The 16,916-nt window shown below is 55.9% G+C and overlaps 1 protein-coding gene across 1 annotated transcript in view; it reads right to left on the bottom strand.

The window, feature by feature from the left end:
• Positions 1–16,916, bottom strand: part of CACNA1C (calcium voltage-gated channel subunit alpha1 C) — a 459,786-nt gene that overhangs the window by 88,141 nt on the left and 354,729 nt on the right. Inside the window, exons 12-13 of the mRNA XM_060164442.1 lie at positions 9,243–9,403; positions 8,245–8,470 (exon numbers count right to left, since the gene is read on the bottom strand). Coding sequence (XP_060020425.1) covers positions 8,245–8,470; positions 9,243–9,403 — 387 coding nt within the window. The remainder of the gene's footprint in view (positions 1–8,244; positions 8,471–9,242; positions 9,404–16,916) is intronic.

The raw sequence follows: 16,916 nt of genomic DNA, 5'->3' as shown, positions 1-16,916 counted from the left end.
CCTGCATGCCCCCCACTGGCCGGCCTGGCCCTGGGGTCTGCAGGGCTCACTCCTTCAGTCCCCCAGGGCCTGCGCAACGCCCTCCTGGCAGCCACCCTGTCCCCAGCCTGCATTTCACATGCTCATCCCCTCCGGGGGGACGGTCCAGAGAGCAGGGCTTGTGCTGGGAGCACAGCCAGAGGAGGTGCCCTGGGAGTGTTTTGCTGGATGAAGGAACAGATCTTCAACATGACACCTTTGTACTTAATGGAGGGAAGGCAAGGGGACACAGACCCCGTGTGTGTGGAGCAGGGCTGGGGGGGAGGGTCTCACACTCACCGGAGTCAAACCCACTTTGCTCAAAGGTGAGGAATGGCTCTCGCCCTCCCCGCAACGTCACTTCTGATCCCGTGGCTACCAGACCACTCGTCACACTATTATGTGTCAGGAGGACAGACTGGTCCCCAGAGGCGTGGGGTGGGGGGGAGGTGGGCGAACTGGGTGCAGGAGTCAAAAGCTACAAACCTCCAGTTATAAAAGAAATAAGTCCTGGGGACGTGAGGCGCGGCACGGTGACCACAGTCAGCAACACTGGATTTTACCCTGGAAAGTGGCCAAGAGAATAGAGCTTAAAGTGTCCTCATCACAAGAAAAGAAAACTCGTGTGTGGCGATGGATGTTAACTTGACTGTGGTGATCGTTTCCTAATGTATACAAATATGGAAACATTATGTTGTTCGCCTGAGACGAGTATCATGTTATATGTCAACTACAGTGGACCCTGAACAACACAGGGGTTAGGGCACCGACCCTCGGCGGTTGAAAATCCGAGAATACCTCGACAGCCCGTGTCCTCGAATCCAACCAACCTCGGACTGTGTAGACCTGCAGTGCGAAAAAATCTGCATGGAAGTGAACCCTCGCAGTTCAAACCCCTGTTGTTCAAGGATCAGCTGTATGCCTTGATTCAAAAAAAGGAAAAAAGAAAAAACGTCTATGATGCCTCAGTTTGCTGCATAGAAAGTAGGGTCGCTGTGGCTTCTAGACGCTTGGGTAGGATTCCAGAGAGCAGTGGGAACATGAGTCTCTCCTGGGGACAGCGTCCCCCCCGGGGGCTCAGAACAAGCGGCCGCAGGTCTGAGGGCACCTGCCAGCCTTGGTTCACGAGCCAGACGGCGCCCAAGTGCCTGACTCACCTGCTCACGGACACACCTGGGCTGAGGAGATGCTGCCCTTGGACCAGGTCGTGGCTGTGGGCGCTGTGTGCATTCAGCCTCCTGTTGCTTCCCGTGCAGCAGGGCAGGGTGGAGGTCCCCGCGTGTGGCCTGCCACCTGTGCTCTGTGCCTCTGGAGCAATACCGAGCAGAGCTGGTGCCAGTGGCCTGGCGTCACGAGGGACCCCCCCCCCGCTGGACGGAAGGCCCTCCATCCCTACGTGCACTCCCTGGAAGACCGACACGGGGATCGCTGTGGGGCCACTGCGGAGCTCAGAGGAGACGGCTGGAATCTGGGGCCTGGCTCACCATGGCAGATGGCAGGGAATAGGGTGTGTTCTCCTCAACACTGATACCAAAGAGGCTTGTAGGTGCCGGGTGGCAGCCTCCGGGCAGGGCGATGGGAAGGCCCTGCACGTCTGTCCTTCTCGATGCCAGTCTGGTCCTGATGTCTGTGACCGCTGTGGCCCCGTGTCCCAGGGTCCCTCTCCCTCCAGGAAGGTTGGTGGGTGGTGAACTGGAGGGTGGACGGCATATGCACCGTCGAAGGGGGCTTTCATCCTAATTGATTAAGACTGAACTACACACACTCACGCCAAAAAAGAAGGCGCCTTGGAGAAAAGTGGGCACCAGTAGAACAAAGGACTCAAGGTCTTGAACCTTGCACAGAAGCTGAGAAAAACCAAGCCCCGCCTCTTCAGAATGATGCCCGCGTGCGTCCATGTGCACAGAAGAACCTTCCAGCACTGGGGGTCTCAGCCCCCGAAGCACAGGCCGCTCGAGAGACTCGCCTCCCCTGCCGGATCCCCCTCGGGGTCATGGTCTCTCTTCATCCCTCCCGTGGCTCGGAATCATCCTTCCCAGCAGCGTGTCCTGCCCACCCCGGGCCAAACCTGCTGGCTGAGATCTGGCTGGTCCCCACCCTGCCTCTGTCCTGGGCCGGATGCACAGTTTATGTCCGTCACTCTTGAGCCAAACCCCACCTGGGCAACAAACTCGAAGGCCTTATCTTCCCTGTTTGCGTCAGAGGCCTCGGTCACACTGGGGACACAACCCCCCTGGGGGATGTGAGCTGATCACGACTGGCAGGGTGTCCTGGCCCCGACCATGGGATTTAGGCGGGGCTCCTGTGAGCCTCTCAGAGTCCCCAGTCGGCCCTGTGGTTGTGTCGGGGTGAGACAGGGAGCCAGACGTCGTCCTTCCCTGTCTCCTTAACCCCCGAGAATAAGCACCTTCCTCGCTGACGGCCGGCCCGCGGGCTCTAGCGTCTGAGCTGCCTTCTCCATAGGCCCCGGGCCAGCAACTGGGCGGACGCCAAAGTTACCTTTATGATAGTGGCCCGTGAGGAGCTCAGAGCCTCCCTGGGGCCCTGAGAAGGGGGCCGGGAGGGTCTGATGCTCGTGGCCAGACCGGCAGTTACATGGAGAGCTCAGAGTCTGGAGGATTTGCAAAAGGCTCACACCTCGGGGCTGTGGGCCCCTGTGTGGTCACGATTCCCCAGTGAGTCTGTCTGTGCTGAGTCAGTCTGAGCTCACACCTCAGGGACGGCGAAGGAGCTGCGGGGGAAGAGCGGTGGAAGGAAGAGAAGCATTTAGGGTTTAAGAGGGAAAACAGCAAGTGCTGGAGGGGCTGTGCTGCACGTGAAGACCAACTGTATAAAAAATGAGACGTAATTAGTACCTCGGGGCCACACCCAGATCTAAGCAAACTGAAGCTCTTCCTCCTCATAGAGTGAAGGTCAGCCTGGCCTGACAAACAGCAAACTAGACGTTGAAACGGGCAACATTTAGAGCCCCAGAGAGCCCCAAAGCAGGAGAAAGAGCCCCATCCGTCACGCAGCTGGAAGGCTCGCAGTCATTTACACAAAGACGACACAGGTCTCGGCCGCGTGCGTGCCTCTCTGTTCTTCTCCCAGAGGTGCCCGGACCTTCTCACCCTGCAGTTCCCCACCCATAGCACTGTGAATACTCAGCGATCAGCGGACAGCCTGGTGCAGGGGTCCCAGTCTTTTTATATAAAAATGAGACCCACAGGATGGTGGATATGCCTACACGCTGTACACTCCCTAAGGCACGCTCAGATTTTGACAAAGTGCCACAAAAATGTAGCAGGCTAGCAACTCACTGTCATCATAAACCAGCGGCTTCTCTTCCCACAGGGGCCACGGATCAGCTGTAAACCCACCCGGTTCTTGCTCATTCATTAAAGCCTTCAGGAACGCAAGTGACCAAGAGTGAGGGTGTTACAAGAGCAATACTGAATGTACTTGTATTTGCTATGTAAAAAAGAAACCATTTGGGGCTTCCCCGGTGGCGCAGTGGTTGAGAGTCCGCCTGCCGATGCAGGGGACGCGGGTTCGTGCCCCGGTCCGGGAAGATCCCACATGCCGCGGAGCGGCTGGGCCCGTGAGCCGTGGCCGCTGAGCCTGCGCGTCCGGAGCCTGTGCTCCGCAACGGGAGAGGCCACAACAGTGAGAGGCCCGCGTACCGCAAAAAAAAAAAAGACACCATTCACAGATTTTGGTATTTTAGCTCTTAGCAATAGCAAGTGACCTGCCACACACTGTCGAGCTGCTCTGGACATACTGAAGGGTCATGAGGTCATGGCTGAGAACCACGGTCTAGATCGGTGTTCCCGGCCCTTAGACCACAGGCCCTGGGTGGGAGGAGGGCAGCCTGGAACTACAGGAGGGGCTCCATGGATCCTAGCACTCTAAATAAAGAGCCTCACATGTGGTCAGGTGTGTAGGAATTAATAAAATTAAAATCAATTTAAAAACTTTGCTGGACTCCTATTAGGTCTTTATCATTATGAGTTTTCTCAGTCCAGAGCCATCAGAAACACCGTCTTCACCGGGTCGGGGCTACTGTCTAGAGGAGAGAGTGGAGAGGGAAGAATCAAGTTTCCAATTATACATGAAGCTTCCTATTTTTAGACAAGAAAGAGGACAAAGGGCAGCGGCAGAAAATCAGGCCAGAGTTTCTCAAAGTGAGGTCATTGGGCCACTGGCTTGGAGCTCCCCAGGAGCTGCTGGCTGAAATCTCTAGAGTGATGGGTCCTTAATGAGCTCTCCTGAGAAGGTCATCTAGGTCTGAGAACCACAGTCACTGGTCCAGAAAACGCTGTTAAAAATAGTAGCGGGATGGCGCAAAGTTTCCTCCAAGAGATTTTAAAAGAGGAGGGAGAAACAGACTTGTTTGATGGCAGGACCAGGCTGACCTGTCTCAGGGGACCAGTACGCCCACCCCCCAGGCCCTATTTTAGGCACTTTCTGGCCACTGGAGTGTATTGGAGACCAGGTTCAGGAGGGGGCCTGGGACTCCCCCACACCTGGACTCTTTGCTGTCTTCCAAAAGCCCCCAGACAGTTTGGAGACTGGAAAACAGGAAGATGATGGCCTTTGCCAAAGTAACTTCCAATTAGACCATGAAATTCTTCTGTTTACGGATTTTATGGAGATCCGAAAATGCCACTAATCCTTCTTGTGGAGGGGCTTCAGGAAGCTCGCTGATAAAGACAGACTTAAAAATGGCTTCCTGGCAATAGTTTCAGATTAGAAATAGATACATTGTTGATTAGAAACAGAATGAATGTGAAGTCTCTTCAAGATGCCATGAGAACATCTGGGAGCAAAATTCTTTTCTATAGGAATTGAAAAAACAGACAAAGCCCCAAGCATGTGGACTTTTGAGAATTACTTAAGAGGCACCTGAAACTCCAAATTAAAAATAGCTTGGGCTGACCCATGAGAAGCAAGCAGAATCAGTCAAAATCCTTTACGTCTTGTCTCTGGAGACAGACAAGAGAGTTTAGCCATCAGCCCTGCAGCCCATGGTCATGGTCGAGGCACAGAGCCTGGTGATCCCAGCTTCACCCCTGGGCAAGCGACTGAACTCCCTCAGTCCTCCCATCTGGAAAATGGGACTAATGATAACAGCACCCTCTCTTATAGGTGATGGTGAAGATTTACAGGTCAGACGCAGGCGAGCACTGGGGTCAGGCTGTCCGGCACAGACCGAGAGCTGATGCACATTCACCAGGACTGTCGTGACATTTCTACTACTTTCATTTTGAACCGAGGATTTTCTGGGGCGTCAAGATATTCAGACATTGAGGAAGAGCTCTTTCCGGGGGCGGGGGCGAGGCAAGTGTTGCCCAGGAGTATCCAACTTGGGGATTTAACTCCTGCCTGTACTTTGAGTCTGTCTTCTGACCTTGAGGCTTCCCCAGGGATGTTCTCCTGTCCCCAGCTTCCCGAAGCAGATGTCGCCCCTGCCTACTTTGCCAGCTCATTCCATTCTGTCTTAGATTTTCCTTTCATTGCCTCCCAGGAGTGGACTCCGTCTCCCCAGCTGGACTGTCTGCTTCTCCCAGGTTCAGCCCACACCATGCAGCCCACTTCCTGCCTCTCAGAGCTGGACAGTGTGTACACGGCAGACGACCAAATACAGCCACAGTGTGTGTGTGTGTGTGTGTGTGTGTGTGTGTGTGTGTGACCATTAGCTCTTTCCTCCCTCTTCCTTCTCCTGATAATGACAACAGTTACAATCAGAGTCACAGTGAACACTCGGTTACCAAGAATCTTCTCTGCCTGGCACTGAACGCAACTCTTCAAATGCCTCTTCTCACCCTAACCCTCAACGAACCCACGGGAGCAGGTGTGTTTGGGGCACGGGGGCTGCTGAGGGAACTGGGTCACACCCAGGTGCCCTGCAGCACCCCCCGTCTCCCCACAAGTTCGGAGACTCTGTGCAGAGACGGTTAAGTCCAGGGCCTGGCACGGGCGATACCAACCCCACTCTTCCCAGCAGGATCCCACTGACACCCAGTCTCCCCGCATCAGACTCTAGGGTGGGGGGCTTGTCCTTCTGGGGGCACAGTTGGAACCCCTCCCCTTCAGGTGCTCCTGACGTGCCCCTCCCAGGAAGACCACAGCCCACGGTGAAAAATACATATTATACTGAGACCCAGGCACGATCCCGGGGATTTCTGTGAAACGTGTTTACATTCACGTGAGGCACTCCGATGTTTTCCATCCTATTTCATTCTTCCATTAAAAACGAGAATGAGGAGAAATTGGAACCCATGTACATCGCCGGTAGGAATGTAAAATGGTCCAGTCTCTTTGGGAAACAGTTTGCCACTTCCTGAAAACCTTAACTACAGACTTATCACGTGACCCAGAAATTCTGCTCCTTGTATCCAAGATACGGGAAAACATACGTCCACACGAAAACCTGAACACGGTGCTTCCTAGCGGATCATTCACGGGAACCAAAAGGCAGAAATAAACCAGACGCCCACCAGCAGGTGAGCGAATAAACAAAACGTGATGTCTATCCGTAGAGTGGAATACAGCTCAGCCACGAAAAGGAATTAGAGTGGAATACAGCTCAGCCACGAAAAGGAATTAGAGTGGAATACAGCTCAGCCACGAAAAAGGAATCCGAGTGGAATACAGCTCAGCCACGAAAAGGAATCAGAGTGGAATACAGCTCAGCCACGAGAAAGGAATCAGAGTGGGATACAGCTCAGCCACGAGAAAGGAATCAGAGTGGGATACAGCTCAGCCACGAAAAAGGAATTAGACGGGAATACAGCTCAGCCACGAAAAAGGAGTCAGAGTGGAATACAGCTCAGCCACGAAAAGGAATTAGAGTGGGATACAGCTCAGCCACGAAAAGGAATTAGAGTGGAATACAGCTCAGCCACGAGAAAGGAATCAAAGTGGGATACAGCTCAGCCACGAAAAAGGAGTCAGAGTGGAATACAGCTCAGCCATGAAAAGGAATCAGAGTGGGATACAGCTCAGCCACGAGAAAGGAATCAGAGTGGGATACAGCTCAGCCACGAGAAAGGAATCAAAGTGGGATACAGCTCAGCCATGAAAAAGGAGTCAGAGTGGAATACAGCTCAGCCACGAAAAGGAATCAGAGTGAAATACAGCTCAGTCACGAAAAAGGAGTCAGAGTGGGATACAGCTCAGCCACAAAAAGGAATTAGAGTGGAATACAGCTCAGCCACGAGAAAGGAATCAGAGTGGAATACAGCTCAGCCACGAGAAAGGAATCAGAGTGGGATACAGCTCAGCCACGAAAAGGAATTCGAGTGGAATACAGCTCAGCTACAAAAAGGGATGAAGCGCCGATCTCTGGACAACATGGGGGAGACCTGAAACCATCAGGCCAGGTGGAAGAGACTGGTCACACAGCCGCACAGGTCGGACGGACATGAACCGTCCAGAGAGGGCAGGTCTGCAGAGATGGAGGCAAGGCGGTGATGGGCGCTGGAGGGGAGGGTGGAGGAGGGAAGAGGGGGCGTGGGGTCTGTTTCTGGGGGATGGAAACGTGCTAAAACGGGACTATGGTGTTGGCTGCAAAACTGCAAATACATAAAAAACCCCTGAACTGGATACTTTAAAGAGTGAATTACATAGTATGTGGATTATCTCTCAATAAAAATGATGGTCGTGATCCAATAAGCTGGTCTCACCACCCAGAATGGGTCACAACACGGTGGAAACTTGCTGTCCTGGAGTGGCTGCCCGTCCCCGCCCCGCCTGTCCCGGGGGAGTGCGGGGGCCGCGGCCTTCGGGTGGGTGGCGGGCGGCGGGTGGAGGGGGTGTGTCAAGGCCCCGTGCCTGCCTTTCATGCCGCACACGGTCAGCACAGGCCCAGCTACAAGAGCAGGTTCCCTCTCCAGGGGCCGGGCAGCTCCAAGAGCTGAGCTATAGGTGAGATTCCGGGCGAGCCCGGAAAGGAGCCGGCAGCCCCTTCTCCTGCCTCGAGCCCACACGTGAGGGCTCGGTCTCCGGAAGCCGCCTGTGACCTCGGTGGAGGGCAGGCCCGGGGCTGGTGAAGCAGGGACAGAGGAGCCTGGGTCCCCGATGCCCCTGGAGGCCCCGCGGCTGCCACCCCTGCACTGTCTGTGTGAGCAACCAAAGGACCCTCTAACGGAGGCGCCATCTGGCGACGACGCGAGCCCAGGGCAGATCCTCCGGGACACAGCGGCTCCCCTCCCCTGGGTCCCCGGGGGACGACGGGCCACGCACCTCGTGATCTTGAATATCCGCAGGAGGCGTACGCATCTCAGCACGGAGATGCCCAGGGGCGACATGATCTTGGTCTCCACCAGGATGGTCTCCAGGATGCCGCCGCACACGATGAAGCAGTCGAAGCGGTTGAACAGGGACACGAAGTAGGCCTGCAGCCCCAGGCTGTACATCTTGAGCAGCATCTCCGCCGTGAACAGGGCCAGCAGCGCCTTGTTGGCCGTGTCTGCGGGGACCCGCACGGGGGACGGGGGGGAGAGGAGGTGAGCGTGGCGGATCCCTGCGGGGAAACCCCAGAGCTCGATCCCGCCACACACCGCTCGCCGCGTGGACTTGGTGGGGAGGGGTCTGGTTACAACCGCAGCAAACCCCCCGCATCCTCTGCCCTCACAGCGACTCTGCCACGCCCCTTTTCCAGAGACGAGAAGCGAGGCTCGAGGGGGAGCCCTCTGCCTAGACTGACCAGCCAGGAGCCGGAGCCGGGGTCCTTGTCTGCCCTTGTCACCGGGAGACGAGCCCCATCTGGGTTCCGGGAGACACCCCGGGTCCAGGCCGTGTTCCGGGGCTCTGGCCAGGGAGATCCCTTCCGGGGCCCAGGGAGGGGTGGTGGGACCCACTGCCATGGAGGACATTCCCTGTGCTCAGGCCACGCTCGTCCTCTCCCTGGCTTTGTGCTCTCCGCCCCTCACAGGTTTTGGCCAGCACACCTGGAGGCCATACTGAGGCCCCAGGTACTGGAAACCCACTGGGGGCGGAGGGGCGGCAGCCAAAGATCTGACGTAGCCCAACAAGCCACAGCTCGTGGCCGTGTCTCCTGGACCCAACGGTGACGGCCAGGGCAGGCGGGGGGGTGTCGCCTGGCCAGGGGAGCCCCGTCTTTGCAGAGTGAGCTGGTGCGTTTCAGCGGCTCTCGAGCTGCCAGGCCGCGGTGTGTCTGGCGCGCCCGGGGCAGGGCCGAGTCAGCCCGAGGGACGCAGGCCGGCCGGGCGGCCTCTCACCTTGGACTTCCGTGAGCCAGTGGGGCTGGTTGTAGTGCTCAGAGGCGATGGTGAGCGTGTTGAGGAAAACCAGGAAGATGACAAGCCAGTAGAAGACGCTCGACTTCACGGCCGCGCGGCACTTCCGCCTGCAGAACCGATTCCAGCGGCGCCAGTAGCGGCTGCAAAGGGGCAGAGGAGGAGGACGGGGCGGGAGGCGGCTGTGAATTCAGGTCCCCGGCCGACATGCCCCAAGGTGGCCACCTCCCTCCCCTGAACTGGCCCGACCTCACCAGGGCCAAAGAGACGAGCGTCCCACCAAGGTCACCGGCTCGTGGCTGGTGGTGTGGGCTTTGGGGGGGGTCCCTGCTCCTCGGGGACTGTGGCCCCCTGGCCTGTGACCCCGAGCAAGGCCAGCCTTGTGTGAGGGTCTGGCCTGAAGCTGAAGGGAGGTTATTTAATTTCACAGTAACGGCATCACTAGAAGTAGTATTGCAAGTCGTAAGACTAGTATTACTAGGACTAGTAATGGTTACCATCAGCGAACCCATGTCTGGCTGGTACCATATCGGCACTTCTCATGCCTTCTCCCAGATCCTTTAAACATGTCTGCAAAGCGGGCGTTGTCCCGATTTTCAGGAGAAAACCAAGGACCCTGGAGTTGGGCGTCTGGACTGACACCAGGTGAGGGCAGAGCCAGCGGCGTCCCCTCTTCCCACCTGCAGCCCAGGCGCCAGGCGCTCCCCTGGCTGCCTCATCCGTGAAGGGTGGGAGGTGAATCTGGACCAGCAGTGCTTGACTTGAAGGGGAGGCTGTGGAGTCCTTCGAGATTACATCCTCTGTTCAGAACAACGGGCAGACTGCCCCTACCTCTACACGTAAGTTCACGCCATACGTGGGCCCTGAAAGCTCATACCTGGGCCGCGGGACACTCGCCCCCATGGCCTCTGGTTAGGGACTTTCATCAAACCTGGCTGTGCATAGAACCACCTGGGGAAAGTTTAAAAAACACAACAAAAACACACCAGGCCCCGGGCCTCAACCCAGTGAAATCTGATTGTCTGGGGTTGAGTAATTTTTAAATAACCCCCAAATACCGTTGCTGTTTGCTAAGGTTCCCCAGATGGTTCTCATGTGTAACCATGGTTGACAACTGTGAAGCCGGATGACCCCAAGGAAACGCTCACATTTTAGGATTCAGCGGTGGACGGGTTTACAGCTTGTCCCCAATCTCATCCTCCTGATACCGAGGGAATATGCAGATATATTTGGTAATTCCGTTGACCAAACAGTTACCAGTTTAACACCACGTGAGGAGCGAAGGACAGGGGTGCCAGGGAGGCTGCGGGGGCCCTGTATCGAGAGGGGATCTGATTCCAGAAAACCAAACGCAACAAGAGCAGCCGCACGGTCACCGTCCAGCTGGGGGACGGTAAGAGGGGCGCCATGGGCAGCATCGGGCTGGAGGCGATGGAGGCCACAGCTCTACTCAAGGAAGGAGGAGAGTGAGGTGACGTGGACTTTGGAGGCGGAGTCAGCAGGTCTTTGACCCTGACCACGAGTGCAGGGGAGAGAGAAAGGGAGGGGTGTCTGGAGGAGGCCGTCACCAGCACGGGCGCCCTGCGGAGGGGGGCTCGGCCGGAAAACACCTTGAGGTACTTGCAGGTTATGTCCGTGGGGATATACCCACCGGGCGGCTGAGGACAGAGCCTCCGCTTTGGGACAGAAGGTGGGGGGTGGTGGTGATGGCTGTCGTCCTGGACACCTGCACTCATATCTGCATGAAGTCACAGGTCCCCAGGTCCCCAGGCTCAAGCCTCTGTCGTCAGGACCCTCCACACGCCCCAGACGGCCCTCTGGAGAGCTTGGCTTTATTTCTATTTCTACTCTGTTATCTTTGTTACCTACGGTCCGTGGAAAATCCTGCTGCCAAAGCTTTGCTGAAATCTGTTCTGAGGTTAGAAGGCGAGGGGCACGTCTAAGGCGGGCCTTGCTGCCTGGGAGCTGCAGGAGGACCTGGCTTTGGCTTGCAGGGCAGGGAGGGAAGAAAGGATTAAGGGGGTGGTGTTCTGACCTGACCTCACCCCTGTCACTGAGGGGGCGGGGACGCCACCTCCAGGGAGCACCAAACCTTGGCAGGGACGTTTGCTGCTACTGGTGGGAAGAGTCGCTACATGGAGAAGAAAGGCCTGGGGGTCAGAAGACGGTGGTTCCCAATGCACTGTGGAGGCTTCCACGCTCCAGACACACCACCGGGTGACAGCAGGGGTGGCGGAGGGCGCAGGGGGGACAAGGCAATGGGACAGGGGCCCAGGTGGTCCCTAGCGGGGGGGGGCGGCCTCCGGCGGTGCTGGACCACGGCGCTAGGCACCTGCTCTCGCCAGGGCGGGACCTGCTTCTCTCCTGCGACTGAGCTTGGTGATATTGCAGACAAAGTTGGTAAGACTTTTCTTTCCCCCTGAAAAATGAGTTTTCAGGACAAACTCATATCCAATCTTAAATAGCGTCAGCTACCAATTGGCCCTTGCCATCTACCTCCACGAGGATTAAATCACGAGCCGCTGCAGCTGCTGACCTTCGACACCCCCTGAAAGGAGTTCAGGGCAGAGGTCAGGAATGAGGCCCTCTGCGCTCCGGGAACAAATAACTCCTCTTGTTTACAAAAACACTAAGATCCTCCACGGTGACGTCTGCTGCCCGTGACGAGCAGAAACCATCACGAGATGAGCAGAAACCTTCACGAGACGAGCAGAAACCTTCTGCAGAAAATATGCGCTGGGTTCTATGTACTTCCTTCCCCCTTCAAAAGAATCACATCTGTACTGACTTTCCCCTGCCTCTTAGGAGCAGTTTCTCAAAGCTCTCTGAGATGCTGTTTCCCGGGCTGTAGTCCTCATTTTGCCCCGAATAAGACTTAACTCACAACCCTCACGTTGTGCATTTTTTTAAGTCGGCAATAGGTTACACTGTAGTTGCAAAGAATGTTTTGAATAGAGACAAGCTCATTTACAAAAATCACCAATAATTGTGATTCGGAGGCCAAAGGAATCACGGTTGCTTTCTTCCACATTTTGGAGGAACCGACTCCAACTCTGTCTCACACCCAGACCTTGACTGCGCTCTTCCCCAAGTTTGGGGCTGGTGGATGCGGGTGCCACGTGCCCGGGCCTGTCCCGGGGTCTGGAGCTGCTCTGCTGAAAGCCCTGCAGCTGTGGCTGTGACGGACGGGGCGGCACCCGTGGACTCGTGCGCTCCCGAGACAGCCACTCAGGAGAGTCACGTGGGTTCGGACCGGGGCGGGGGTGGAGTAATTACCATCCAGAGAAAGTATTTAAAGATGATTACACGCCTCCCACCCTTCAAAATACAGCTTTGCGTGACAACTGGTGTCCTGGTAACGCTTCCTACTGCACAATAAATGCAATGGTTTATCAGAATGTGTAAGTGCACTTGTGTGTTTACATATGCACGGAGGATGTAGAAATTAAACGATAAGACAGGCAGGAGGAGTGTGGCTGCTCTTCACGTCCCCTTCACTCTCACTGGGAAAGTTGTCCCCTCGAGAAGTGGAACTTCCGGACACAGACCTGGAGGTGACGGCGGCACGGACATGCCTCTCGCACGTCTTCAAACCCGTGCGTCGCTGCGTTCCCACCGGACAGCTCTGCTCGCTCGCCTGGACCCGCCTGACCCCTTCCCGGCACTGGCCCGGCTCCTACCTTTCCATCGACACGGCTGTCCCCCCACCAAGCCTCCCTGTCTGGGAGAGAGCAGCCATTGGCCTTGCTTCAGGGCTCAGCGGGGGCCCCAGCTTCCCGGCGGTGCACTTTTCTAGACGTCCCAGCTGCCAAGTTCCAGTCACACTTACTGTCCGTGTTGCTCACTTAGCTACACGTTCAAGAAACATTTATTGAAACATCTTCCCCGAGCCAAGTACTAGCTATTCAGCTTAACACGCAGACGGGAAACTCGGGTCGGTGATACGGACCCCGAGGGTGCCGCGCGCCAGGCGGGCTTAGTAGAGGTGCCCCAGGGGCACACAGAAGGGCATCCCAGCCCACCGTGGGGTGCCAGCCAGCCTCCCCAGAGGACGCGATGCTCCGTTTCCTGTAGGTCAGTATCTTTACTGTGTGACTCCGGCTTCTCCACTGAGATCGCAGGGTCCTGAGGGGAAGGGGCTGCATCCTGTCCTTTGTGATGGGCTCACAGCCCACCACTGTGGTCTTACACAGTAGGACCACTGGGCCGGCAGGCAGGTAGGGCAGCAGAGACAAACTTTACACACACTTACTCACTCCGCGTTGTGGACGGGGCTTAGGACCCCGCGGATGGGGTCGGGAGGAGGGGGCAGTGCTCCTGAAGGAGTTTGCTCGGCACAGAATTTTGGACAAGCATCTAGAACAGGAGACAGCACCCAAACGGTGGACACTTGGGGCTCTTTCCAGTGGCCAGAGCTGAGAACAAGCAACCCAGAAAATCCTTAACATTTAACTATTTTACACAAAAGTAACCAAAAAATGGGTTATTAGCGACTGGGGCAAATTTGGCCATGTGCCTTATTGCTTATGGGGTGGCAGAGGTGAAGGGACCTCGGAGGCACGTTTCTCTGAAGACGGGCGAGACAGGGCTCCCGACCTCAGACCCCCGAGGGCTTCACTTCAGACCGCTGTGACGTCCAGATCCAAGCCCCAACACGTTATCTGACTAATCCCCTCACGCTGCGGAAGGCGCTCAGGATCGTCTGTTCCGTAACTAGGTCCTATTCTGAGCCCCACATGTTGCCAAGTTCCTTATTCCTCAAAGTAGAGACTTGGCTTACCAAGGGAACACCCTAATATTGCCCTAATATTACAAGTCCATTAATTTGCCCAAATTTCCCTAAAACCTCTGCTCTAATATTTCCTTTAAAGACCCTGTGACTTTGTGTCACCGTCTTGCAAATGGAATAGGCCAGTTTGAGGCTCAAGTTCTATTATTTGTCATTGTTAAGCTGAGAGAATGAGCGAGAATACTTGGTGTGTGCGTTTAACTCCAATTTTAGATTCTTTTCTGGGGTAAAACAGGCTCTTCACTGTTTACGAGGTTACTTCCGAGTTGCAGAAATTCTCTCTCCGTTTCCCCTGTGTTACTGTGTTTTTCTCCTGTGCCCCTACACCCGTGTGAGCTGCCACAATCAGACAGACAGAAGGGCTGAGGACCCCGTTCCTGCGTCTGCAGCAGACAGAGGTTTCTCAGGGTCGACCTTGGTGATTTCAATGGCATTTTCAATCCATTGCCAGCCTTTGTTATCCCCTAAACAGACACCACCACTGGACTGTAGGGTGTAGATGAGGCAGCTGCCGTCTGACCCTGTGGGGTCACACTGTCCAGTGCGGTAGCACACATGAAACGTGGCCAGTCCAAAATGGGCGTGCAGCGAGTGTAAAGGACACGCTGGATTGCAAAGAAAAATTAATATAAAGTATGGCATCCATTTTTTATGTTAATTACATATTGAAATAATGTTTTTGACGCACTGGCTTAAATAAACTATATTAAGATGAATTTCACCTGTTCCTTTTCACTTTTTTAACATGGCTACTAGAAAGATTTACAAAGGGCGTAAGTGTCCGGCATTATGTTTCCAACTCAACAGCTGTGCCCTGGAGCGCCCCCGACCCCTCGCTGCAGCCCCTAGACACACAGCTGGGCAGAAGCGGCTTCGGATCCCTGGGCAGAGCCTCATCACATGGTGCAGAGCCCGGGTCCTGGGCGTGGGTCCCGACTTGGCCAAGCGCGAGCCACGTGGCCCCGGGCCTCTGTCAGCCTCAGTGTCCTCCTCTGAAAATGGGTTTACTGATGGTGCCAACTGACTAGTCATAAGCCTTCTGGGAATGAATACAGAATCTTCTCTGTGTATTTCTGTTGTATCTTGAGTAGTAGCTGCAGGGGGAGGAGCCCTTCCCAGAGGGGGATCTGGTACCAGCAGGGCGAGCCACGTCTCAAAACAGAGTCCAGGGGTCCAGGTGGACCCCCGTGCCCCTCTTCTTCCAGAGCACAGCTTACACCCTAGAGCACTGGATACAGAACGGCCCCCGTCTCCCAGGTCATCTCATGCTGGAGCGAGTCCAGGCAAGTCTGTGATTTCTCTCCCACCCCCCAGAGCACGTTTGTTCGTTCATTCACTCATGCATTCATTTGTTCATTTATGAGTCACCCATTTTCATGTAATGAGAATGATGTTTTGGAAATATTTTCAAAGGTATTTTTATACCCCTTTACTCTCTCCCTGCATGGGGGCTTTGGAACTGCAGAAGCACGAAGTGCTTTCTCAGCTTTGGCTGTAACACAGAGCTTTCATTTCAGTCTGCGTCAAGCCTAATGCCATGCGGGGGCAGGACGATCCATTCGTCCCTCCACTTAGTATCTATTAAGGCCCCACTGAACGCCAGCCGCTTCTCCGGACGCTGGAGAGAAAGCAGTAAGGTCCGAGCGCTACGGAGACAAAGGATTTTCTGCGTTTCTTGAGCTCTCTCCTGTAACAAGAGCTGGACCTGGGAGACTTGACCCTAGGTTTTTTATGTGAAGGAGGTCTTGGCTTCAGAGGAAGTGGAAGGGGAGAAAGCCTGCATTTTCCAGCCCCAGTGGAACGTGGGAGCAGCAGGTGACAGCAGGAGAGGAGAGGGTCCCACACCAGCATCCTCATTTAATTCCCTGGCCGAGCGCCAAGCTCTAGAAACAGGCAGACAGTCACGGGGAGGCCGGGACATCAGGGCTGAAGGTGCCTCTCCTGGGTGCAGCACAGGGTCTGCGGGGCCCTGGGGGATGCCAGCCTTCAGCCTAGAGCTCTACCCAGGCAGGCACAGAGCGGGACAGGCGGCCGGTGCGCAGGTGAGCGTCCAGTTCCTGCAGCCTGTCCACGGAGGGCCTGGAGGTGTCCATGGGCTCAAAGAGCCTGGGGACCAGAGGCAACGATTTCAAGGCCAGAGGCAAACACGGGGCCCACGGACACCGTGGGTGGAGGCCCAACCAGATGGACTTGTGGCCCCTTGGCAGGCCCGGTTCTAGAGGAACAAGCAGGGGTCTCGGGCTGGACCCCAGGACCCGTCCTCACTGAGGCCTGGGTACTCCTGGGGTCTTGAAGTCCCGGCCCCGCTTCTCCGCCCTGGAGAAGAGCTGGGCAGAGGAAAGAAGAGAACTGAACACTTAGCTTAAGGCCCAGTTTAAAAGGCAGCCTTGGGCTACACTGCTCGGCTGGACTACAGTTCAATGTTAATTATGCACCTGCCCCAGGAGAGGCTGGGGAAGCAGGATTAGATCAATGATGAAACCTAAACACTATAGTTTTTGGCTCGTACAGGCTTTGTGGGAATGAATTCCCACCCCTACTCACATATCTGTCCATCCAGTGCACACGGTGGACAGCCTGCTACCCGCCGGGCGCCCGGCTCAGCTCCCTGCACATAGCACCTGAGAGGCTCACGGAGCCTACTGCAGACACGGGAGCCCGCGTGGGGAGGGCGGTGACAGAGGTCTGAGCAAAGCGCTGGGGGGAGGGTGGGGAGTCTGCCGAAGGTGTGGAGATGCGGTACCAGCGAGGTTCTGAACAGGAGCCCGAGCTCTCCAGGGGAGGCTCGGGGATGCGGCGATTCGGACGGAAGGAGGGCTCCACGCGGAAGCCTGGACGTGTGAGAGGACGGGGGACGTTCAGGAACC

Source organism: Lagenorhynchus albirostris, chromosome 11 (genome assembly GCF_949774975.1).
Source record: "Lagenorhynchus albirostris chromosome 11, mLagAlb1.1, whole genome shotgun sequence".
NCBI lineage: Eukaryota > Metazoa > Chordata > Mammalia > Artiodactyla > Delphinidae > Lagenorhynchus > Lagenorhynchus albirostris.
Note: the sequence above shows the minus strand (reverse complement) of the source record. Positions and strands in the feature narration are given on the sequence as shown.